Raw genomic sequence first — 26,418 nt, 5'->3', positions numbered from 1 at the left:
TGCAACCCCATTCCGATAACACTGATTTAAATTCCACTTCCACTAATTTCCCCATATGACTACGTTGGCAACTCCCTATAGATAAAAAAGGATTGAGTTGGAACATGTATAGCAAGCACATTCACCATCACTGCAACTCCCCCCTCGTCACCCTTTCTGGCTCTTTGAACTCTTTCTTAGAGAAAGCACAGCAGCCTATTCAGCAGGGAGAGAGGTTCTGTAGTGACTCGAGATAGCTAGGCTGAGGCTAAGACTGGCATTGGAGGTGCTTGTGGGGATTGAGGCTACTTGGGAATGGCGTTTGTTAATATTTAATAAAAGCAGCTCCTCACTAGATCATATCTCTGCCTGAGTTTATATACACTGTCAGCCTGGGACGTGCACACGCATGCCTCCATGTAATTATGGGCTAGGTAGAGGGGTTTGTGTGTGTCACCGAGTACACGTGTGCACATGTCTTTGTGTAATGCTTGGAGTTTATGGATGCTGTTGTTTTTTTCTTCTTTTTTTTTGTCGCTTTGTGTGTTTGTTTTTTTTTAATGCTCTCTTACTATCCTTGCACATGATGAGAAGCCCTTGGTTAAGAAAGTTACCAAACAGTGCAAGTGGTTGTTTACTAATCTTAATGAGAAGATCAGGATCTTTACTCTGCGGTTGTGTTTATGTGTGTGTCTGTCATCTTCTTCATCTTCTCTAAATCATGGCTCCAGTGAAATGGCAGAAAAGAATATGTTTCATGGCCCTTGAGAATGTGTCATATGCGTGCCATTTATTTTTTTTCCCCCATTTCCTCAGAGTGGCCACAATGGCTTTTGTGTATCACTCTTGAACAGCTCAAGGATATGAACATTTTCCTGGCACCTTCTACTGAGGAAGCACAGACAAAAATGGCTGGCTTATTGAGAGCAGCCAGCGCTTCGTGATGAAGAGTCAGTGTGATTCGCTGAGGGCTTGAAAACAATGATGCGAACAAGGGCACTAAACAAGTGGGATTTAATGAAATGCTCCCATCAGGACAATACATTCTTTCGTGTTCTTCATCCAGCCCTCTCTGTTCAAGTATGCAGAGGGAGCCAGAGAAATCTTAACCTCTATCTCACTGTCACTGCAGTGCTCATCACAAAGAGAGCCAGAAACAAAATAAGACAGAGAAAAAGGACACAAAAATATATTCAAATCGAAAGAAAAAGTTTGCATCTTTGTAACCACAGAAAACACCACCTCCACCGTCACAACTACACATTCTTCCTTGCAGAGCAACTTAATTGAGATATCAAACATTGCTACTTTCTCTTTATGTGAAGTGCCCGGTGGCCCCTGCTGTGCCCTGGTTGGACAGCACCCATGGAAAGGGCCACAAGAGATCACAGTGTATGTGTGTGTGTGTGTGTGTGTGTGTTCATGTTCGTGCTTGTGTCAGAGTATATATTGGTAAATCACGGCAGGAGGCCTCCCATAATAAGGCTGTCTGGGTGAGCAGTGGGCCGCAACTGACGAAGAGGACCCCAGCTGTCACAGGGCCTAGCAGCCGGTCCACAGTGACTTCATACTCTCCTTCTACCCAAATACACACTGAAAGGTGCACAGACGTACCCCAAGGCACCCATATGACCCTGCTTGACACCCTGTGAGATGAGCACACTAGGAGGTACGGGTACACAGAAAACACAAGCAGGAAGAGAAAGTATAGCATGCCAATAGCTCCATGTTAACAGTGAAGTGGAGCACTAACAGACTCATGCAGCTATACACCTATGACCACTGCAGGAAAAACTAACAAGGGAGTGTGCCAAGTCAGGTGTAGTCAGTGCTTTACTTGTACTGTTTGTTCTGCATTTAGAAGTACAATATGTGTTAAATGTGTGTTCAGGAACTGTAAACTGGGAAATGTTAACGGGTTACCACTATAAAGGATTTTGTTGCTACAAAGAACAGTGCTACAAAAACAAATCATGAGTCATCATTTGACTCATGATTTGCATGGAACAAAAGAAAATGTTTGCATTTTGCTTAATTCATTGCCTTTGAATGCATTGAATATGGAGTGAAATGTTGATCTGTTCTGACAACAGCGGTTAAAATACCTGTCCTTCAAAATTAGAGTTAGAGGATTCACGTAGACAAGGCTCTTGAATCATATCCCTGCTTTTATTTAGGTGACTTTCAGGATATTAATAAAAAGAAATAAAAAATAGCCTCATTGAACAAGAGGACATCTGTCTAATTTAGTATTATTCATTTTATGAACTATGTAAAGCACTTTGATTTTCCAATATGTAAGATGTACTAAAATTGCCTTGTCTTCTAAAATTACTTTTTCCTTATCTGGCGAGATTTAATGAAACCACATGTTTACATCACCTGTAGAGGGTGTTGTACCACACAGGCATCTGCACAAACATGGAAAAGTTGCCTTCACATATTGCAATGACTTGATAAGAGCCTATAGTCCAGTTGGACAGCGTGGCATCGCATAGGCAGACCACCCTCAGACGGTCGGATTTACTACAGAGAGACAGAGCAAAAGAAAGAAGAGGAATAGAGGGACAGGAGGATGAAAAAGGAAGGGAATGCTGTGCTGGAGAGAAATTAAATCAGTGGCTAAATTATTGCATGATTGCCCATTCCCCAAAGACTTGGGCATCATTTGGTAGAAAGTGTCTAATAATTGGTTTTCGGCCATGTCAGACACATGCAATTCCCCCTGCTAATGGCTCTGTTAGGAAGAACTGGGCCTCCTGGGTTAGAGAAGGACAGAAAATAGCCAGGCGGCAAAGCCACCTACACCCTCATCCTTTTTTTTCTTTTCCCTCAGATAAACGAGGGAATGAGAGAGAAAGAGAAAGATGCAGAGAAGGGGCGAGATGACAAGAAGGAGAGAATGTGTATGTGAGCAAAGAGGAAATGAAGTGGCAATAAGTGCAGCCAAAGGGGAAATGCTCTTCACCGTGAGTTTAATACATCAGACTGGGGATTTGGCAGCCCGCCACACAGCAATTGTTTACCTTTTTGCTCACTGGCTGCATCTGTTCTGTTTTGTAAACGGCACTAAACTATTCGCCCGTAAACACCGGAATCAATAACAACTGCTAAGGGAATTCCCTTATCCCGCCCCTCCCTCTCTTTCCCTCCCTCTCTTCCCCATGTTTTCATCCCTAACCACCACCCCTTTTCCTTCCCCTAGATCTCCTCCTCTCTCCCTTCTCTCTCTGTTCTCTGCCAGTCATGAGCAGTGTTTGTGTGCACACGTGTGTGCGTATGTGAGAGAGAGGACTGTGGAGATGGTGGAACCCACAGAGAAAAGTAGAAGAATGATGGCTTGCCAAAAATACCTGCTCTGTTTTTTTTCCTCCCACTTTTGTGTTACATTGTTGTCATTATTAAAAGATACAAACTAAAAACTGGCCACTGTAGACCTGCGGTGTTTGATTTTTCCTGGACATTTTTTCAACAATGGCACTGTTTTCGCATGAAACATAAAGATGAATAACGCGCTACTTGCCTTGAGGGCTTTTTGATAAGATGCCAACTGCTTTAATGGTTATCACAGAATATGGCTTAACATTTGTCTTTTTGTTTATAGGAGCATCCTCGCTCATAAGCTCCGTCCATAATGTTATATGGAAGGAGCTGTTATACTGTATAAACATATAATTTTTGCCCTGCTTTCACCACCAGCTCCTCCTTTATTGATTCTCACTACATTGACCTTTGGTTGAACTCTTCTGGCTGCTAGTGCCCTTCCTCATTCTGCTCTATAAGACATGCCATGTACTATGCTATATGACACACCTGGGTGCTTTTAAGCACACCCTCTCCATCAAGTGGCTGTGGGAGCCTTCATTTGGCCTCACTGTTGTGACAAAGGTATAATGAGGTTTAGATGGCTATGTACTAGACTGCTATGGCTATAGGGCTATTTGGCTAGGGAGACGACTATAAATACCTATATAAGCTGCGCTGCAGACCCCAATGAAAGCCTGAGGCACAGCATTGCTGAACATCAAGGTCATGCGTGCGACTATTTAGGGTGTGACTTAGTGAGCAAGTGCAGCTGTCAAAGGGTCACAGGTTGAGGGAATGAACAGAATGAATGGTAAAGAGGAGAAAGAAACTCTGGAAAAGGTGATACTTAGAATGAAGTGGGGCTTAATGGTTGCTGTATGCCACAGAGAAGGTTAAAATGGGGCAACAGGGTGGGGATATAGTGGCAGCTTTTTAGTAGAGATGCACCGACTGGGAATTGAATTGGCCAAATTAACCAGTGTTACTGTTACTCTTAATTATACTATCGATTTTATTTATTTTGTTTTTGAGGTTTTTGATCCCTGTTTTTGTGCAAGCAAAACAGAGAACTCGGTATAGATATAGATAAATAGTATAGATAGTATATTTCATGCCGAGCATAAATGCATACATGGATCGTAGATTTATGTACCACAAAATAAACCCTCTTTAAAAATGGATACAGTTTTGAGAGTATTCCGACAGACAGACACACGGATAATGCACAGATATAGATATTCAGTAATTAAGAAGACACGCTAATGGCAATGTGACTATCAGCCACAGCCGATGTTTGGCTGATAAATTAATGCATCCCTACTTTTTAGATAATCCGGTGCAGTAACTGTGTGATTATATCAACAACATTTCCTGGCTTGTCCGGTTGATTGTTTACTCTTGAGTTGTTGACAGCTTTAGCTCTTGATTTGCTGGTGACTTCAGAAATAGACAAGATTGGTGGTGCGTGCGTGAATGTGCAAGCTGGAGAACGAGACAGGCACATGGGTGTCAGCCAGGTCACGCGTGTACACATGCAGCATGATGTAGTCTCTCTAGCACAGACTCCCACTGGACCCCATTACAGAGGAGCTGCTAAGCTGCAGACCCATGCAGCTTAATTACACACACACATGCACGCGCTCACACATATACATGAACGTAAGCAAACACACCAAATTACACATCTGTTCACTTGTGATTTCACACAACCGCACGCACGCACATAAATATATGTATAGACGTAGACTTGGAAAAACAAAAAAACTTGAGGTCAGAATTTTTATTCCATGGTGGCCATAGAAATCCGGTTGGTGTGTGACAATTGTCTTGCAGGACTGACATGTGCAAATGTGCATTCGAGCACTTCCTGCAAATCAAGTTATTCATAATGGCCTGCGTTACATGCTCGTAAACAAGTGTGCGCACACCCAACAGATACGAAAACACACAAAAACTCATCGACTCTCATTTATTAACACTCATATAAACATACACAAGTGCCCACACACAGCACACTGAGTCAAACCTCATGCATGATTAAACCAGGCATCCTTGGGGACAATGTGTTTTCATATTGTCAGATTTTGTTTAACAATATGGCAAAATTTCATTAGGATTCAGAGGCAATAATGTTACAATTATTGGAAAAGGACCCCCCCTCTTCTTTCCGTCTCAACGCTCAATCATCTCCGAGCTTTTAGAGTCAAGGCTAATACCAAGCTCTTCCATTCCCAAATGCCTTTGCAGTGGAGGAGCTCATTTAAGCGGACACACAAAAGTATTTGTGCATGTGTCTGGGAGTATGGCAACGCATCTCCTAGCCGCCCATTCTCCAGCTTAATGCGGAACATCCCCTGGGTGATGGCTTTGGCAGCCTCCAAAATGGGAAATCCATATTTGCCAAGGGGGTCATCGGCGGGTTATGGGGAGAAAAGTTTTGTGCTGAGAGAGAGGGATGTGCATGTGTGACTTCTCTGGGAGCAAAGTTTTGCATATTTTTTTCGCTGTCTCTTTGTTTGTGCCGTGTTTTGGGAAAACATGAATGGGTCGATATTTATAAGAGGTGTTGTGCGAGGCAAGACTTGTGGAGGGTGGTGTTTTCCGATGAGTGCATGTAGGCGGGGAGGTTGGGTTAAAAACCTATTTTCATGAAAATGTTTATTCCTTTACTGAACTGTAAACTGTAGTGCATCTCTTTGCTAGTCATGCATTCCTAAGCATGCACACTGTTTATTTGATCTCTTCTCTTTTTCCCCCTTGACAGCACCACTGGAGCTTCCCACGAAAAGTCGGAGCTTTAGTTTGACCTCCCACCAGTTGAGGGCGTTAACCCAGCTGGCTTGCACCCTGCTGGGATTTGAGAGCAATGTGAAGGAGCTGGTCACTAACACGATCTTCATTGACTGTACCGGAGACACTCCTCCTATAAAAGGTAATCAGTTACTCAAAAATGCACACATGTATCTATCTATAAATGAGAGACAAAAGTAAAAAAAAAAGAAAAAAAGAACTCTTGACCTGAACTGTGAGGAGATTTGGTGGCTCTTTCATGCCAAGGGCAACATTTTGCTAGAACGGTTTATGTCTACATGTCTCCACAGTATGGAGGGTCACAGCAAATCAAAACAATGATCACATTTGGTCTCTCCCAAGATAACAGTGCTCCAATTCATAGGGCATGAGGTTTCAGTCAGGGGTTTACTAAGTATTAAAGCATGATGTAAAAATGACTGAACACCTACAGTATGGGGGATTTTGGATTTTAAACGGACTTTTTAGACAGTGTCTCCTTCACCATCATCAAACCTAATATCATGCAATATAAAGTGCTTTGATACAACAGAACTGATATATAAATGCCAATCCATTTCCATTTTCAATAAACTCTTCATATACTTTGACTAAGACGCTTTGTAAGTTTTTGTTGATTTGTTGTTTTTTATCTTTGAAAATTATTATTGGTCTTGTGTGTTCTTGTTAAAACAAATATCTATCAGCCAATCACTAGACAGCAGTGCATATAAGGCATGTGACCTCCTGAAATTCATAATGAGCTTCAGAATGGTGGAAAAAAGGCAATTTAAGTGACTTGGAATGGTTGTTGGAGCCAGGCAGGATGGTCCAAGTACTTCAGAAACTGCCGCTTATACTATCTAAACAGCCTACCTGAGTATTGTTGCTGACCATGTCCATCCATTTATCTTCTGACCGCTACTTCCAGAAGAATAATGCACCAAGTGATGTTTTGACAAAGCTAAATTAATCTCAAACATTTTTCTTGAATATAATAATGAGTTGACTATGGTCAAATGGCCTCCACAGTCACCTGTGGGATATCGTGGAACAGGAGATCAGCATCATGACTTTTTAGCCAAGAAGTCTGCAACAACCATGTGATGCTGTCAGGCAATGTGGACCGAAGGAGGAGGAATGTTTCCAGCACACTGTGAAATCTGTGCAATGTAGAATTAAGCCACAATTAAGGCAAAAGACGGGTTAGGCATCTGGTACTAGCAAGGTGTTCCTAATTAAGTGTAAGTGTCTGGTGAGTGTACAAGATTATGTATCTAAAAGTAAAATCCTCTCTTTAAATCAGTGGTCAAACAATGACAACATGATTCCTTTTAATACCTTTAAATTCATAGAATTCACAGAAAATTGAAATAAATACACACACACACACACACACACACACACACACACACACACACACACACACACACACACACTGTTACTTACTTGTTCTTTCCAAAAGTCTCGAGTTGTGTCTGAAGAAATGTGTTATTTTAGTTGGGAATTATCTGGGGTGTTATATAAGCCTTTAGTATCCCTTTTCTCTCTCCCCTTTGAACTGCTGCTGCGGAAATGTTAAATGAAAGCTTTTGGTGCATGGAGTAATTTCCATAAAGGTTACATTTACAAAAACAAGACTTGCAGAAAGGCTCAATTTACAGAGAGGTAAACAGCCTTTAAAGGGCAGTTATCCAAATCATTAATTCCAGGCAATCAAACAGCTTAATTACCAGAAATTCATCAGATGGGCTTAAAGGTCAAAAAGTGATGCGCTTGCTGCTTCCTTCTTCTTCCATTGCATGCGGTCTTGTTCAGCTAAATTGCCTCGCCTGGGGTCTTACTCTTCGCCTTCTGATTAGGAAACTGTGGCCTTGATGTTCAGGCTTTTTAATTGCAACCCTAACCCAACATCCTGTACGCTTGTCTTCATGTCAGCCCCTCCTACACTCCCCCTTCTTCCCACACAGGCTCCCTTCATGGAATTACCCCATTTAAGGCTCATACTATCTGGGTTCAAATCAAATTTAAACCCCAAATTTAGACTTTTAAAGCAAATGCCAGTGGCAATTTTTTTCTACTCCATTTGAGGCATGTGCATTTATACTTCTCATGTTGGCCAAAAGGGAAATAACAGTATACTTAATATAGACGTAGTCATTCTAAATAATCCATAGACTTGAAAGATATTACAGATGATCGCGATTCATTTTCAAACCAGGATTTTTCTGAAGTTTCATTGTCATTGTTGATAACTTGTAAGTTTGACTGAGCTGTTCCCTAATCACACTGTAAAATAAATCTCTTTAAATTGATCAAAAACGTTATCGTGTTTTTAGGCATCTTGAAAAAGAGCAAAAAGGATTCAGACAACACAACTGAGAGCAAGAAATCCACCACAGAAACAACAAAGGTACGACTTTTACATGTTTCTTTATTGTTACAACTATTTCATATCATGCGGGCATATTAACTTTTTTTTAGGATTGCAAACAAGCACTATGTTTTATAGCAGTGAAATGGACAGGTAAAGTATTCCCTTCACCATTCAGACATTAATTGGCTGTTGGCTCATTTCCTGTTTGCCAGGCAAAGGTTCTGGAGTTCAACTGGAGGTCAGCGTTCAAGGGACTAGTCCCTCAAATGGAGCATTGCGTAAAGGTGGTGCTGGATAATGTCTGTGCTAAGAATCTACAACAAGAAGAGGAATTGCATTCTTCTGGACATCTCTCTGTCTCCCTGAGCCTGATTACTAGACCCACCTTCACCACTGCCAGCAACACACATCTCAGAGAAGACAGCTTCTCCTCCTACTCAGAGACAGAGACTCCCAGAATGATAGCCAAGGTACTCTTGCACATAGTGTCCAGTAAACTGATGTTTAATTGTAATTTGATTTAAGTACATTTGCTTCAGGGCAGTCCTTAAGTAGCTCTAGTTATTAGTATGTAGTTATCCAATGATTCTTGTCACAGAAGCCGTGCTGGAGGAATGTTTGGTTTTACTGTAGATCAAATTAGCCCACTAATACAGTGCAGGGCCTTAATCAAGCAAAAGTAGAATTTCTCCTGTGGTTACTCCTGTTGTCTTTAAGAATAATTTAAAAAAGAAAATAGAGGTGCAGACAGGCTGGAATTTAACTTCCAAATTCTCCTATTGTTAAATACCCCCATTGCTCTCATTATAGAGATAGATTCCTCTTATTAACCTTTCCTTATATCAAGTCCTTTCTATCATTCAGTACCACATAGCACTAATTCAGAACCTTATTCTCTCTCCTTCAGTCAATTATTTTGTGTACTAAATGTGTAAAACTCAGCTGTTGTCAAACGTGCAAAAAAGGAAGACACACATGAGTCTAATGCGTAGGTTTATTCTATGAACAATATCTGTACAAGGCCCTCATTGTCGTGCAGTCTTGTGTGCTAGTTCCTTTTGCCATACACAGTGGACTCACTGTCCTCTTCACCCAGAACAATGCAAGTCTCCAAACAATACCTAGACCCAGGGAGAATAATGTTTTTTGTTACCCTAGCAGAAAGGTCTCTGTGCAAAAGAGAGCCCAAATGATTTGGGCATGACACCTTGAAAAGTTTCCTCGGAAAAAGTCATCAGTATTACCAGAGTTCTCTAAAGACAAAAAAAAAACAAAAAAAAAAAAAACATTTAACCACTATGTAGGTTAGATGGGATGTAGAGAAAGGTGTTGAAAGTGGAAAGTGGAGGGTATATGGTGCACCAATGATCTAGGGATGAATCATGAAGGCAAAGAGGCTTGGTTAGTGAACAGAATAAAGCAGAAAGGGGGAGAGAGGGCCTGAGAAATGGCAGGGAGAGGTGAAGCAGAAACCAGAGATTGACTTTTCTCCAAAGGTAAGGCTGGTGTCTAATGTGAGACAAGGTTTAGAATTTAACTCTCTACAAAAGGATCTCCAGTGTGGCCAGCCGCATACACACTGTCACTATGCTGTTTTTTTCCACTCCTTTTTTCACTTTCGCTTTTCTTCATTTTCTCTGCAGTTTTAAATTTTTCCGAACAACTTTTCAGGGAGTTCTACCTGAAACTTTCCCCAACTCACATTCATCTTCCTCTCAACTACCCACCACTCTCCTCTACACTGAGCACTATTCAGACTCTTATCATTACTGCCTCACCTCTCTTCCCTCCTCCCACTCTCTCCTCCCCTAACCCTTTTACACTGACAGTATTTGTGGCTCTCACTGCTAACGAGTGTCAGAATTTGTCTGTACTCAGGACCTGTACAGCATATTTATGTGTAGGTCAACGTTTCAAAGATGAGAGTCTTTCAGCCCAAAAGTTATACATGCATGCATTTGAATTCAATAACACTGAGCTAAAAAGATATTCAAGACAAATACATATGTGTGTGTTTGTGTGTGTGTGTGGGAGGGGTGGTATATGTGTTTATACACACATACTCTATGTGTTTGCTCGAATATGCTTGAACATGCTCTAGTGTCTGAGAAGAGCAAATTTACTTTTTACAAGACAAAACCTTGAAAATTGCTGGTAGAAAGACATTATGATGGATCAATATTTCTCACATTTATATTCATTTGTTCATACCTCAGTCCTCGCTTTTTTATCTGAACCCACTTTCCACTGTCTATATTACCATAGATATGCAGGTTGCAATGATACTTTTCATCCATCACAGTACTTGATGATGTACTTTTATTATTGGCAGATAGATGAATTACAAACAGCCTGCTTTCAACAGCTGTAACTCACCCTCCTGTCAGAACCTGGGATTGAACTCTCCTTGTTTTACTAGACCCTTCTAACCTTCATGCCAGCTTTCTATTATAGCAGCAGAAGTGCCTTTTCTGTATTCAGACTTTAGCGAAGCCCTCACCTGCGTGTTCATTTCTTCACTTGTCTGTCTACTCCACATTCTGCACACACATAAACAGGGCTCGCTAGCACTTTATAAAATCTTTTTCACCTTGCTGCAATAGTCCTGGTGGGATCACACGCTTTGATCTTAGCTAGTTAAGGTTTCAGACTGACTTCAACTGGCTTCAGTATGTGAGTGTTTATATGTGTGCAGATACTGTATTTGTATGCTTCTTCAGGATCTTTCCATTATGCTCCTTTTTTCTCCCATCAAAGATAAGCTCCTAATGACAACATTCAGTCCTGTATTGACTTAATTGTCCAAGCGGTCATTGTTTGCCGGCCCCACTGAAAGCTTTTATCGAGAAAATTGTTTGAAGAGATTGTGAGATTGTCAGCTGCAGACACATTGTTAGCTGTAACAGAAATAGAAATGCTGAACTTCTCAGTCCTCTCCGACAGCTAGTCAAGTAATCCTGTGACTGTAGAAGCAGGTGATTCACACTATGACTGACTGATTGATTAAACTGCAATAGTCTTCTGAGTGTTATTTTCTTTCTTCAGTGTGACCTAGATAAATAGATCCAGCAGATATGGGCCTTGTGCTATGTTTTAAGGCTTTTACTGATCCACCTGACTCATAACTCAAGCATATGCATATTTTAGGTCTATACATTTGGATTCACAAATACAGCTGTGTAAGAAGTTTTCACAGTAATGTAAAAAATTGACATTTGATTAATTTATCATCAGCAAATGTGAGCGATTCCCTAAAAGCAGAAGTTTTGCTGGTTTGATTCGTACAATGCCAAGAAGGAAAGATATCGACAATGATCGTAGAGAAGCAGTCCTTTCTGCCCATCAATCTGGGAAGGGTTATAAGGTCATTTCCAAACAATTTGAAGCCCATCATTCTACAGCGAGAAAAACTATTCACAAGTGGAAAACATTCAAGACACTTGCTAGGATCTTTCCAGGTGTGGAACTCCCAGCAAATTCACCCCAAGGTCAGACTGTGCAATGCTCAGAGAAACTGCAAAAAAATCTCAAGAGCTACATCTCATGTTAAATGTTAAAGTTCAAGAAAGTACACTAAGAAGAAAACAGAGTTTTTCTTGTTTGGAAGCGCTACCAGGAGAAAGAATCTTTTCTCTGAAAAGAAGTGGCGCCACATCTTAAGTCAAATGCAAAGTTGCCGCAGCACTCCTGGAACAATGATAGCCAAGACCAAGATGATTGACCATAATGCACAGTACCACATTTAGTATAAACTATGTACAGAATATGAGCACAAACTTCTTGTACCATGTGTCATACATAATGGTGGAGGTGTAATGCCTTGGGCTTGTTTTGCAGCCACAGGACCTGGACACAATGTAATCATTGGTATACATAGGACTTCATGGTCAACTCAAAATTTTCTAGAGTCAAATGTGAGGCCATCTGTCCAACCAATAAAGCTTGGGTCATGCATCAGGACAATGATCCTAAGCCCAGCCGCAAATCTCCAACAGAATGGCTGAAAAATAATCTATCAGTGTGTTGCAATGGCCCCAATGAAAGATCAGAACTCAACCTCATTGAAATGCTGTGGTGCGTCTTTATTGGGCCAAGCTTCTTTCCTATAAGGCTGTCTGACTTCCACCTCCTCCAGTGTGTTGTAAAATTTGTATTAGATTGTGACTACGGTGATTAACAATGTTATAAAATATGACTGATGTTTTTTTGTTTGACCTAATGCTGTGAATTTTTAACAGCAAAGTTGATGCCGAGTGCATGTCCTCAGATATTTGTATTCATCGTTTGCACTTGTCACTGTTTTCAGTAGTAGGCAAACACAAGATAAATGCCTGTGTAATACTCAGCTCAGTCTTGAATCCTTGTCATTCTGATCACTTCTCACAAATGTTCCATTATTTACATTTAATGAGGTCTCTTTTTGCTGTTTTTTTTTTTTTTTTGTTTCCTCTTACTGACAGATTTTCCCTCTGTTACTGAAATTATCTTGCCTCATGTTTGCGATCTCTCTCCCCCCTCAGTTTTGCGGAGCAATCATGACTGAAATGGATGCCTTACTACCACTGGCAGCAGCCTGCAACGAGAGCTCTCTTCTGCAGGTGCGATCAAGCTTTATAGAGTCATGTGGCAGAGCAGCATTTGCCATGTTGGGTCGTTTGCAGGAGAGGGCCCTGGAGGTACCATCCTCTGCTCCCCTGAAGAACTTGCATGCTCTACTGGCCACTTGCATTTATGTGCACCAGCGACTAGAGCACTACAGTGCCAGGCTGAAGGATTCCAGTACTGCTGCAGCTAAAATGTAAGAAGTGTGTTTCCAGATGTTTATGGACATTTACAGTTATTTTGTTTAAACTTCACACAACTGAATTATTTATTTGCCTTGCTCCCATGCTTTGTCTTTTTCCCAACTTTTATTAGACCTGGTGACTGCCACGGCCAGTGACATTATGTCTCCTGGTTGCCATTTAATTCCTGTTCTCATGAATGCTATATCTGTGGAATGCTTTGAGGGCTTTTATTTTAATTTGGCACAGACAATTACTTGGGCTAAAGGAAGAGCTGATAAGAGTTTGTTGGTCAAAGGTCGCTTGCAACTTCAAATCTGTACCATTTTTATGATTTCTAGACCTTTAGGAAATTTGACAATATCTGGCACAAACACTCACTTGGACTCAAGGCTGAACTCATTAGAATATGTTGGTCAAAGGTCAAGAGTCAAGGTCACTGTAAACTCACAAAACATGCTAATTATGACTTTCACATGAAATTTCACACATTGGTCTAACAGGATAAACTGATGAAATGATGGCCTTTTGCATTTAAAAGGTCAAATGTCAGCTTAACTGTGGCACCGTAATGTTCCACAAAAAGACTTTACTAGTCATTATTCAACTGCATAACTCAGGAACACATGGGGAGAATGTGATTATATTTTACTTCTGATTTGATCCTGAACTTGTCACAGTTATCTTTGGTGATTCCTTAGTGGATTGCTTAAAAACAAAACAAACTGAAACGTCACTTATAGACACAGGCAATGCTTTACTGTGGCAAAGTAATTCTAAAACTACTCTCAAAATATCCGGTGTTGATTCTAGAAACCTATGGGCCCTAGGCCCACCCAACCAAGTGTTCATCACCATTATATTAAAGGAAGTATATTTATACACTAACACATTAATAATGTAATTTTCATAGATTTCATGTTACAGAATTAGCATTACTCAAATTCAACTTTTGAATGTTGTTCTTGGACGTACACATTACATTTGATAGCTTTGACTGTCTACTTTTACATAATAAAGATATGCCTTTTTCATTTTCAGAAAACCATTAAACCTACATAACAGATTTGGAAACTACAATAAAATGCACACACCACACTGCACATACATTCAATTATATTGGTGTAATTATTGTGCTATAGTCTGATCTACCGAGGGAAAATAATATCACCTGCAAGACCCATCTTAAGTATTCAGGCTGAGGTGCTTGTGTGAGATTTAATGGCACATGTCCCTGTCCGTTGGCCTCTCAATGCGGTGAAGTCGTCCTGTACCATTGGCAGGAAAAACAGCCCCAAAGAGTAGTAAGTTTCCACCTCTGTCCTTAACTGTGGGGATGGTGTTCTTTGGGTCATGTTCAGCATTTCTTTTCTTCCAAACATGGCAGGTTGAGTCGATGCAAAAGAGCTTCAATTTGGTTTTTCTCCCAAGCCTTCTCTAAATCAGTTTATAACTTTTATGTAATGCATTTTTTTCTGGATTTTTGGTTGATATTCTTGTCTTTCTCCATTAAAATGAAGCTAGCGTAACAATTACACACTGTTCATTCCTTTGTAATCGAGCAAAGTTACAAATTCAGCAGGGGATTAAATAGTAATTTCCCTCAGTGTATAGCACAATAATTACATTAATATAATGTAGTAATTTAGAGTACACTTGGCTCTAAATTTCATAACTTATCATCCACAGGTCAGGTGGAGACAGCGTTTAACAAAGAAAAGAGGCAGAGACCATGTTTATTTCAATAACAATGTCTAAAGCAAAGCTGAATGGTGATAAAGTATCTATTCTGTAACTACTAGATTCTAATATCTGGTTGCTATGCTAACAAGTCAATTCTGACCCCTGGCCATGCGCAATCTGCCCCACTCTGCTAGCTAAATAAACAAATATTAAAACCAAGTAAACAAAGAAATAATGTGCATTTAGCTCTTTAGCATTGTATTTGATGACTATCTGCTCCACTTACGACTGCCTTGCTTTTTTCTTTTCTTTCTCCTTTTTCTTCTTTCTGTTTTCCACTCTTAGAAGTATAAAATCATATCATTGATCGTAATAGGTCTTCTTCATTTTCCTTGTGATTACATTTGTTCAAACAGAATCGTGCATGCCACTTGCAGCAGGAGTGCAGTTAGATGGGGGTCCCTTTAGAGAGGTCAGGTTTCTCCTATACTGCCATTCCCAACTTTGCACATTGCTATCGTTGTAGTTAACTGTCTGTCAGCCCTGAGGGGCCCCCCACCAGTCTGGGGCCTGCCTTACCTAGCAGTTACCTGTCTTGCCTACACAGCAAATTCAAAAGTGTTAAATGTTTTGGTGTTAGTAGTCTTAGAGTTAATTTTACTCTAAGTAGAGTCACATTCTTTTAATGTAACTCTGAGGTGTAAAATGATAGTAGTTAAAATCGAGTGTTAAAAATGAGTGTTTCTATTTCAAATCTGGAGGTGTTACAATGGAAACATTAACTCTTGACCTCTTAACTCTGAACTCCTACAGGGGCTATGACACTAATAGAGTAAATTCACAGACTCCGCCCCCAGCACGGCTCCAATCGAAGCTGAAGTGAAGCCGTTTCAGAACATTTTGCTCTATATATTTGAGTTGTTTGCCATGCTTGGTAAGTCATGTTTTCAAAGATTGTTTCAATTATTGTTATTAGCTTTTACTTCTGTGGCTCTTTGGAGTTGAGACAAAGCTGTGTGGAAGGCATTAGCCGTGTTGCTCGCTGATAGCATAATATTCTGTTTTAGCTAGCTGAAAGGTATTGTTTGCGGGCAAATACCACAGCCTTGAAAAAAAGCTTGCATGTGAATTTTCAGTCAAATTTCTTGGTCAAATACACTTAAAACAATGTCTAGAATGTGAAATGTTGGTATAATGGTGCTACTTGAAGCCTGAAAACGATCTCCCATAAAAAACGAGCAAACAGCAGTAGCAGATGTCCCGAGTCCCGACTGAGTTCTACGTTAGCACTTAGATTCCTCCAGAGTTTTGTGCACACGGTTTAGGTAAAAATGAAAAAGGTTGAGGTTTTACATTTAGTTCAGTATTACCTGTTGTCTGTGTCCTTGTCTTTTGGGAAAATACTTTACACAAGTAATGGCTCAAAAAGGATTCCTTTGTTTGTTTGTTTTTTTTTACTGTGCTTCAATTGATTTGTGCCATTAATTAGTGTCAACTAATTTTTATTCAATCTCCACATAGGATATGCTTGTGAAGATGGAATATGGGGGAGAGCAGAAGTGCGCTGAAGTTCCACAAAGTGATGAATGAAGGACATGCATATTGTATTTTGTATTTATTGAAATAAGTGATGAGAATGCTGTTATTTGCATTTACCAGCTCACCTATGTCAGACCTTTTGATAAACGAAATTCTAATGAAAGTGAGAACATGTACACTGTTACATCTTTCAGAAAATGTTTTGAAATTGTGGTGCACAGTTCAGAATAAATGTTTTTCAAAAACCAGTGCGTCTTTTTAGTAAATGTTTATTTCCAAAAGAAATTTCTAGAAGTTCAGAACAGTAAAATTCCCGCTTTTTAGAATTAATTAGAAGATAACTCTTACGTAGTTAAACTAAAATACTCTTTGAGAGTTAATATATAAACTCTTAACACCAAGTGTTAAATTATCAACTCCAGAGCGATTTGGTGTTTAACACTAAATCAGAGTTAACATACCAACTCTCCAAAAAGAGTTAAATTAACACTCTCTGGTGTGGACCCATATAGACACTTTAAAAGTGTTGAAATCAAATCTGACAGTGTTAATTTGGACATGCTGGATTTGCTGTGTAGTTGCAAGCAGCATCTCTTAAAGTATCAGCAGTAACCATTAGCAGCTGACAGGCAGCTTTGCAGATCTATATTACAAGCATTTGTATGAGAAACATAAATCACATAGCACTACTTTTTTTTTTACCCTGATTTGAAATAAAAGATAAATATTTAGTATGTTAATCAACTGAAGCAATGGATGAAGAAGATTTCTTCCAAATTTAGAAACTAGGAAATTTAAAATGATTCTTGAAAGCCAAAGAAATTCTAGATTAACAGGGGGATTATCAGAGATAACGACAGAGGGTAACAACACCCACAGTATCTGCACCTGCTAAGTTTTTCCATCCATTTTCTTCAACATTTTCATGCCCCTTATCAACCCCTTAAACTGCTCTCCGCAGATCTCCTTTAGATGCTCCTGTTTTCCCACCCTTGGCCCTTTACCCCTGCACTCCACCTGCACTTGCATGTTACCCCATTTGGTCATAAACCACTTTCCTCTCTTTACACCATTAACTCCCCTCCTGGTTTTAAGTCCCTTTTCTGGAAAGTATAAAGGCAGGTGTATTTAAAGGGTATGAAATGTCACACTGAACTTTTATAATAAATCATCTATTCTTTCATCTAATCATTTCACCCGTGCCATTGATAGCTCCCAGTACATACATAACAGCTGTTAATTATCCATATGCATTACAGGATTCTGCGCTGTTGAACTTTTTTACCCTAGTAAACCTGTTTTTTGTTTTTTCATTTAATATGCTGTGTGTATTATATTATGTGTTTTCTGATGTTACCTTTAAAGATATGTTTCTTTCCTCTGTGCCTAGTACCCTGACCCCACTACCTGTGCAGAAATACAAAGATACAGTCGGGGCCATGAGAGAGCAGTTGACCAGCTACTGTATCCAGGCTTGTTATACATGCATTCTTCAGGACGCAGAGAGCCACCACTGGGCTGACCCCAAACCTTTCTATGAGGTAAAATCGCTATATGATTAAAAACAAACAAACAGCTAAACAAAACAAATGTGTTGTGACACACTTCTGTGAGTTTTATTAATTAAGTGCATGTTCGGTGTCTATAATATTGCACACAACCCAATTAAAAAAAGTGTAAAACAGCTCTAGTGTTGTTGTGTGTTGATTTGATTTCTTTTATTGCAAAATTTTCAATGCCAGTGTCTTAGGAGGCTTGTTGGATAGATTTTGAGGAACTCTAGGAATTACACCCTAGAGCTTTCTTGTTTCTTCTTTTCATTCCCACAATACACCTTTACCTCCCACTCTCCCACTTCTAACTCAGTCTTCTACTCTGAGCTCCCTGAGAACATCTGTGGCTTCCATGCTGCCCTGGGGGCTCCAGGGATTCAGCTGTCTGAAGTCTGCAGTCTACACTGGGACTGTCTGGAAACAGCAGAGGGCCCCTGGAACTCCCCTACCTTTATGCCCTTAAACAAATCTAAACCTCCCCTCTCTCTCTTTGCTTTTGACTTTTTTTCCCTTTGTTCCTCCCTCCCTCCTTGGGTCACTGGTGTCAGACAGGCCTGCTGTGTGCAGGTGTGTGCTTTTGTTCAGCCATCACTTTGTGCATCCGTACCAATGAATGTATGTGTAGGTGTACAGCAGCATCTCAGGATGTAAGTGTCATTTGGTATGTCTATGTATGTACCTATATTTTTGATATTTTACGTGTAGGTTTCATCTCCTGGATCACCAGCTTCTGTAGTTACTCATTCGCAGGTTATTATAGCCTCAGAGATACCCTTTACCAGATCAATTGGTTCTTTTTTCATTTTAGATTAGTATGGACAAAAGGAATAATTGTTATTAGCAGAAAATATTTGTAATATTTAAGCTACAGTTTAAAAAAAAGAAAGAAAAGAATATATGCGATAAAGCAGTTGTACCACAGACATAAAGGTTGTGGGTCCATGTGCTGAATTTCATTCAGGCTTCAGACTGCACTTTTGCCAGGATATGGTCTTTAAAAAGGAATTTTTTCATAGTTGACCTGGCTGGTTTAATAAAGCTTGGGGCTACCTCTGGTTTGGATCCAGCTCCTGTCTGTGTAACCTTGAGTGAGTCTATAGGCAGAAGATGGCAACTCCGTTCAGGACATAAAGCTTGGACTTATTTCCTGTTTGTGACCAATACATACAGGGGAAAAGAATGAAGAAGAAGGCAAGTAAACAAGAGATTGGGTGAAGTGGGAGAAAATGGATTGAAGAGTTCAGTAGTGTTAATGCGTATGCGTTGTGCAAAATGACCTTATAATAGGATAAATATGAAGACTTAGGAAGTGTATGGAAAAGTTAAAATGGTTAATGAAAAGTAAACCAAAAATTTAGAAAAAAATTAAAACTAATTGGAATTATTTAATAAACCTCGAAAACCAATTAAAATAAGATAAAAATGTAGAGAAGCTTCAAGTATTTGTAAGTTTGGTTAAAAAAAATAAATCCATTTTTATTACATCTTGGCTGATGAGACATTGATGGACATGTTTATTAAGAGGCTGGATGTCTACAACACCGTGAGCCAGCTGCTTTCAAAAAGTTATCCGTTTTTATTGAAGTTTTTTTTTTTTCACAAATCTTGCCTTTGATATCTCTCTGGCCTCTATACAATACAAAGATTAAAATAATTAAAAAGACTAAAGCGAAAAATTGAAAATAATTAAAATTAAACTGAAACTAAACTGATTTTTTTGTCAAAATGAGACAAAAAGCAAAACTAGTTAGAAATGACATACAACTATAGTAACTCTGGTGTACAGGTGGAGGAAAGAATGCATCCTCCTATATATTTTACAAGAGAGCTGCAAGATGCCAGGATAGTAATTCTTTTTAATCTGTCCTGTTTTTTCCCCTCTTCTCACTTTCTTGTGAAACATTTTTGATTTTTGCTCTTCCTTCTTTCACTCTTTTTATGTGTGAGAGTGGATGTGGAAGTGTGTGCTGGTTGTGATGTGTTTGCCAGTCCAGGACTTTAAAGCAGTCTAAAATCCCAGTGGGAAAAGAAACCCAGGTGCAGAGTGCAGGTGGCATGGCCACTGAGACATCCTGGTGTTGACAGACCTGCCTGTGTCTCTGCCTCTCTTTCTTCTCCTTCAGGGTTTCTCTCTCACTCTCTCTTTTTTCCCTTTTTTAACTCCTCTCTCTGTTTTTACTTCACTGTCAGTTTCCATATGATAACATGTCTTCATCTACAATCCCCCCTCCCTCAAATCTATCACTTTCTTCCACAGGGCGAGAGGTGTTCCTTCTCAGTGCAGATGTGGTTCTACTTCCTGTGCGGGCTTCGCAGCGACCTGTGGGCGGTCCTTCCGGCGGAGCTGGCCAGGGATGTCCTTGGTCAGGTTCTAACAGACACTTTACAACTGCTAGTGCGAAGATATGCCAGAGCGCGGGCTTCATATAAGAGGCACCTGCAAATTAGGTATTTTATCATGCATATTACTGATAATATATACATATAAATATAACAATGGATTCTAAAACAGTAATACACCAAGCAAAGACCTACACTCCATTTTGTTTTGATTTTTAACATTTAAATAAATATGTCGCAATCTTTTTTATTTGTCTACTTGTGGATGGACTAACTGCTGAGAAATGCTGTGATGGACATTAGTCAAAGTTGATAAACAACTGACTTTTAATAAGTTGAGCACGTCAAAAAAATGCAAGACGCTTATACAGTCGGAATTTTGTGCTTGTCTATCCTTTAATGCAAATGTAAAAGGCAGAATCAGAGTTTGAGGAGTGGAGGCACCACCCACACATTCTAGCCCCATGCAGCACACATAGACTTTTTCCATCACGGGAACTTTTATCCAAAGGCTAGGAGCTATTGGAGGAACTCGGTTTGCTTCCACTCCAGAGTCTCTACTCTGGGAGTCTGAAACTTTGACAGTAAGGCTTTTCTTTGGCCATCATTTCAAAAAACCTTTAGTATTTGTTTGTTCAATACATCAGTTGGAGTTACAGGATAAACCATGCTTCAAAAATGCCACATAAAGTGAACTCTGTATTAACAAAGATTGAGTGCAATATACATGAGATGTCAACGGGAAACCTGGTTTATGATTCTGGGAGATTTGTGTGTTTCTGGAGGGACAGTTATAAAGTGTGAACATAGGCTAAACAGATGCCTTTCCAAAGCTTTTCCAGGTCTCCCTCTTGCTATAGTGTTCACATGGGTACTCCTATGCCCCATCATCTCTATTTTATCAGTCCTTCCTTTTGTTGTAAGAATTTAGATCAAAGGGAAGCAAAAAAGAGGTGATAATAGATGATGAGCAGCATTCCATAACCATTTAAGAAAGCAGATTTACTGGCATATAAGTAAAAGCAGTGGGTTGATGTAACATAGCACTAAGTTTTAGGGTGATCACATCCAAAGCCGGGACGCTTCAGATCTCAATGGTAAAATCAGAAGCAGTTCCTGTTATCTAGCTGGCTGTGAAATGAGACTCATAGTAAATAATCTTTAGGTGTTCTCAGCTTTTCAATCGCATCCATTCTGTTTTTCTCTTTAAATTCACTCTTTCTGTTTCCCTCGTCCTGGAGATGTGACATTACAGCAATGTTGCTGTATGTGGAGCACCTTATGTGGAGTCTGTGTGAAAGTCCTGAGGCCTTGGTGTGCTACAACCCTTCTTCAGTGATTACCATAATAGCAGGTGGTTCAGAATGGCCATACCAAATCCACAACCTGTGTGACCAGCTCCTGACAGTCCTCGTCATTGTCACAGCACCTCTATCTTTGCTACATAGGTTGGTACAGTATGGACATTTTTGTTATTTAATTTAAAATTTGGTAAGATGATAAAAAGATACTGCAATGTTTTCATACTTTCCATCTTACACTGTTTGAACAGAGTGAGTCAGATGGCTGTTACCACTGATTCTGGAAACATTTGTGTGGTGTGGTGTTTATTTTCTTTTTTTTTTGTAAATGTAAACATGCTGCCATATGCAACAGGACATTTATGATAGATGCTGCGAAGGAGACCTCACCAGACCCACCGACCATTCCTGTCATACGCTGGCTAAATGCTATTAACCCCGAGGTCTTCACAGAGCAAGCTATAAGGTATACAAAATAGACCCATCTAACCATCTATCACCCATCATACAGCAGGCACACGGACAATATACATGTTCACTCTCAAATGCACATACACACTCTGGTATGCCAAGCAATCACAATCCCTTCCATCCTCCTCGTGTGTAGAGAAACATATGCAGTGTTGGGGAGTAACGGAATACATGTACCGCCGTTACGTATTTAAAATACAAAATATGAGTAACTGTATTCCGTTACAGTTACCGTTTAAAAAGGTGGTATTTAGGATACAGTTACTTTGTTGAAATAAATGGATTACACAGCGGTACTTTCCTGTTTCATATTGTCGCGGGTCAGGACTGTTTGGGTTTTGTTTGACAGCTACGTTCTGTTCCAGGCGGCAGCGTTACGGTTGCCATGGTTACAGGGTGACGCTCTCTCTCTGTGTGTTTCCTGGGTGAGAGAGGCCTCTTTGTTGTTGTTGTGCTAAGCTAATAGGCAGAATGCTACAGGTATAGCTCTAAAGAATGTAGCATCATAGGCAGTGTAGTCCGTGCTGCAGGGAGAATGGACTGCCATACACGTTATGTGTCTGTGAGCGAGGGAGGGAGAAAAAGGAAAAGTAGGAGCTGTCATCAGCAAAAACGGGAGCTGGAAGCATGTAAATATAATAATAACCACTGCAGCCAAGAAGAGTGCCTGACGAGCCCAGTTGTAAGTAAGCTATTAAGACTCGACTGTACGCTGTGTTCGTGTTTTCCACCGAAACAAAAATAAGTTCTGTTGGAGCAGCCTTTCAACGCCTCTCTCTGTCTCTGGCTAGCAAAGTTGACCCAGACAACAAAGTAAAGCTAGTTTTCTGCTATGAGCCCGACACGGAACCCCGTATTAGAGGTCCCTTTACTACGGTTCGGAGCCGCGGACCGTCAGTAACAGTAATAAATCACAGCAATAGTACATTCACGTAGTTGTAAACAGCATATATTAAGTAATCCAAAGTATTCAGAATATGTTACTCTCATCGAGTAACGTAACGGAATACGTTACAGAATACATTTTGGGGCATGTATTCTGTATTCTGTAATGGAATACATTTTAAAAGTAACCTTCCCAACACTGAACATATGTGATTGTGTTTGGAGTTACAGCTGCATACTGTATGTGTGGATACATAACCTGCCACTCAAGCATCAAGCTGCAGTTGTTGTGGTAATATAACACAGATGCAAGGTAAGAAAGAAAAACCAAATGAATGAACTACCGTTGGCGCTGACAGTGAGTTTGTTGATGCTCATGGTTGCTAAGAGCTTTACACATGATGCATTGATTGCATACGCACCTGAATGTACACAATTATATACATGTGTGTACATTTGTTTCCAGTTACTGTTGTGACCTCCACTGTGCAGTCAATCATGCTTTCCCCTCACCCTTGTCTCCACCTTACTCCCCTCTCATCTGCTTCACAGCCAGAGGTGATGTCATTGTACGCTGATGGAGCACAAATCAAACTAACCCCTGCTCCCCTGCTCCTAAGTATCAGAGAACTGAAATGAGTTTATTTTTATGACCTCTTTATTTCTTTGCTCCCACCTCCTGCCTTCATGCGAAGGCGCCAGCAGCCTGCCAGTGGCTCGTGGCCAGAACCACAGGTCCTCAACCTTTCTGGCCAAATCTCTCCCCAGTCCATTAAAATAAAGCCCATTGTTATGGTTATTAAATAAAGCAATGATAAAATCACTCAATAAATCATCCAGCTGTACAGGCTAAAAAATATTTTCTGTATGTGCACATTTATACCCTGCGTTATTTATCTTGCCTTCGTGTGTGTGTGTGTGTGTGTGTGTGTGTGTGTATACATCTATATCTGTGTGTCTTGGTTTAGTAAGATGACCCGGTGCTGTAGCTGGATAGATTCATCAGAGCAGTTAAAAGAGGATTTCTTCTGGATTTGCGGTCTCAGTGACATCATAAATTGTGCTGTCAGACCGAGGCATAGTTTTCCTCAGTCAAGCAGCAGGGTGCACCCTGCTCTAGCCGTTTGGCTCAAATAGAATGGTTAATTTCTGGGCAGACACCCCCTGTGCTGCCTCCCGCCTCCTTGCTCTTCAGACAAACTCTGTCCATTCCTTCCATTAGATTTTATTGAGATGTATAAAGTAACATGGAGGCACACACATGTCAGCATGCTCCCACACTCGCACACATACATAACGACAAGCATAGGCTGTGAAGAGTGCACACGCACACACGCATTCACACACACAAAGGATACGGCTCATTACCCACAGCTGGCTGCAGCCTCTTGGTTATACAAAAGATGAAGGGGTGGGTACTGCTGTATATTCATGTATTTGGCTGTCTCCCAAATGTTAATTTGCTTTTAGCTGGCCAAGATTAGAGCTAATTCCTTCCCGGTGCACACTATAAGTAAGCGAGAATGAAGGCATTTGGAGACTTGGCTTGTATATGGAGTGAGTGACACTGAAGGAAGTTACCAGTGTTACCAAATATTCCCTCCAAAGCATCATCAAAGACTTCTTTATCTTTCACTTGTGAAGCTTTTTCCTTCTTTGTTGTCTCTCACTAAGCAGACTTCTACCTCACCTGACACTGCAGAACTGTCAACTTTGTTTTCCTTCCTTCTCTCCTCCATCTCTCCCAGAGATGGCCTTATGGGCCAGGCATCCTTGGCATGTCAACTGAGGCTACTGACATCTGACCCTGGATGCAATCCCAAGTTGCTACTTCAAATGCTGCTTTACAGAGACTGTCACCTGCCCAGAATACTCCTGGAAAATTCTTGTAAGTCTGTCGTTTTTGCATGCATACGTGGATTGTTACATGTTACTGGATAAGGGCTATAGTGTGTGTGTGTGTGTGGGTTGTGGACATACCTGGCTGTCTGTCTTTTCGGAGACAATTAAAGCCACTTTCTTTCATTCTTTAAAATTACATTTTTTTTAATAACTCTGTGATCTCAAGGAGAACATGACAGGGAAGTGTTTACCTCTGTTTTAATTGCAGCGCTCTAATATCTTAAGTAAGTTTTACAGACCTTGGGTAAGCTCTATCCATTTTATGAAGTTATAATCAGCATCTTTGCCTTCATCATCATTTTCACCTTGGTCATCATCATCACTAAATCAATAGAGTGCAGTAATAAACACTCAACAGGCACAGGCGAAGCACACGGCCTGACCTTTAAAGATTTTCCCTTCCTTCCTTTCTCCACAGTCTTCTCAACAGTCTAACCTTTAAAGACTGTTGTGCACTCGCACATTAATTCACATTATAGCGACCTCATTAATAACAACTCTCACTGTCTTGTTCTCTTGCTCGGTCTGAGTCTGACTCAGAGGCTCCGCAATGCTTCTTTCTGCATGCTGCCGTAAATCAACGCTAGGAGCGCTGACTCTCATGTGTTATCACGGTGACGTGGTAATTAACCAGGAAGCAGACAGATAGAAGGAACAGCCTGACTGAATGCCTACACTACTGTGTTGCCTCTGCACTTCCACATACATGTACATATTAGCGTGTGTTTTGAAGCACTGTTGATGAAAAAATTCTAGTGTGACTAACAGATGGTTTGGTGAATCCACGCTGTTTCAGTTAGACCCTATTATAGCTAATTCAAGGCTCTTTTTTTGTTGATGGTTCATTTTCTAACTCTTTGTACCTGCCTTATCAAAGCACACTAACTTATGAAAAAGCCTACCAGCCAACTAACAGACCTTCGCACTGTGTAATAATTTGAAAACATACCTTCTCTACATCTACAGTATCACTTTTCACATTTGTACAGCTTACCCTAAATTAGAGGTGTACAGATGCACACACACGCTCACAAACACACACACACACACACACACATGGCCTTTTTATTATCTTCAGCGTGTCTGCTTCCAATTACAGAGGTCTACAGAGAGGGCCCTTGTGACTGGTTGACTGGCTGTCCGGAAGATAAACAGGTGTATGCATTGGCTACGTATCAAGGTTGGATAAGCTTAGCGACAGAGAGGAAGGGGGGGAAAAGCATTTGAGAAATCAGCATAGAAACAAAAACACATTGGAATTATTGTGTGCTGCAGGAGTAGTGGAAACTCCACAGAGATGTGCCAGCACACTGACATGTTTTTCTGAAGTCATCTGCTGCTCCATAATGGGATCATTATTATAAGGCACCTAGTTAACCTGCCATGTTATCCAGCACCCCAAGTGGAAATTAATGTTAGTCACCCCTGTTTCCTGGACCACTGCAGCCAGAGATCCAGAACACTCTCTCCTCAAGGACCAATTACTAGACAGGCAGTGAATAAGATGA

General features: G+C 40.4%; 1 protein-coding gene and 1 long non-coding RNA gene across 4 annotated transcripts in view; both read left to right on the top strand.

The window, feature by feature from the left end:
- Positions 1 to 26,418, top strand: part of kiaa0825 (KIAA0825 ortholog) — a 119,724-nt gene that overhangs the window by 17,669 nt on the left and 75,637 nt on the right. For all 3 annotated transcript variants that reach the window (XM_085181437.1, XM_085181438.1, XM_085181439.1), the window contains exons 7-15: positions 6,050 to 6,217; positions 8,415 to 8,488; positions 8,665 to 8,922; positions 12,973 to 13,250; positions 17,849 to 17,999; positions 20,269 to 20,459; positions 21,593 to 21,799; positions 22,008 to 22,118; positions 24,757 to 24,896. In XM_085181437.1, the coding sequence (XP_085037563.1) occupies positions 6,050 to 6,217; positions 8,415 to 8,488; positions 8,665 to 8,922; positions 12,973 to 13,250; positions 17,849 to 17,999; positions 20,269 to 20,459; positions 21,593 to 21,799; positions 22,008 to 22,118; positions 24,757 to 24,896 (1,578 nt within the window). The remainder of the gene's footprint in view (positions 1 to 6,049; positions 6,218 to 8,414; positions 8,489 to 8,664; positions 8,923 to 12,972; positions 13,251 to 17,848; positions 18,000 to 20,268; positions 20,460 to 21,592; positions 21,800 to 22,007; positions 22,119 to 24,756; positions 24,897 to 26,418) is intronic.
- On the top strand, positions 15,508 to 16,706 carry LOC146506963 (uncharacterized). Its single transcript, XR_014877383.1, has 2 exons — positions 15,508 to 15,853; positions 16,441 to 16,706. It is a non-coding gene; the product is annotated as an uncharacterized LOC146506963 (long non-coding RNA).

Source organism: Neolamprologus multifasciatus, chromosome 12 (genome assembly GCF_963576455.1).
Source record: "Neolamprologus multifasciatus chromosome 12, fNeoMul1.2, whole genome shotgun sequence".
Taxonomy (NCBI): Eukaryota; Metazoa; Chordata; class Actinopteri; order Cichliformes; family Cichlidae; genus Neolamprologus; species Neolamprologus multifasciatus.
Note: the sequence above shows the minus strand (reverse complement) of the source record. Positions and strands in the feature narration are given on the sequence as shown.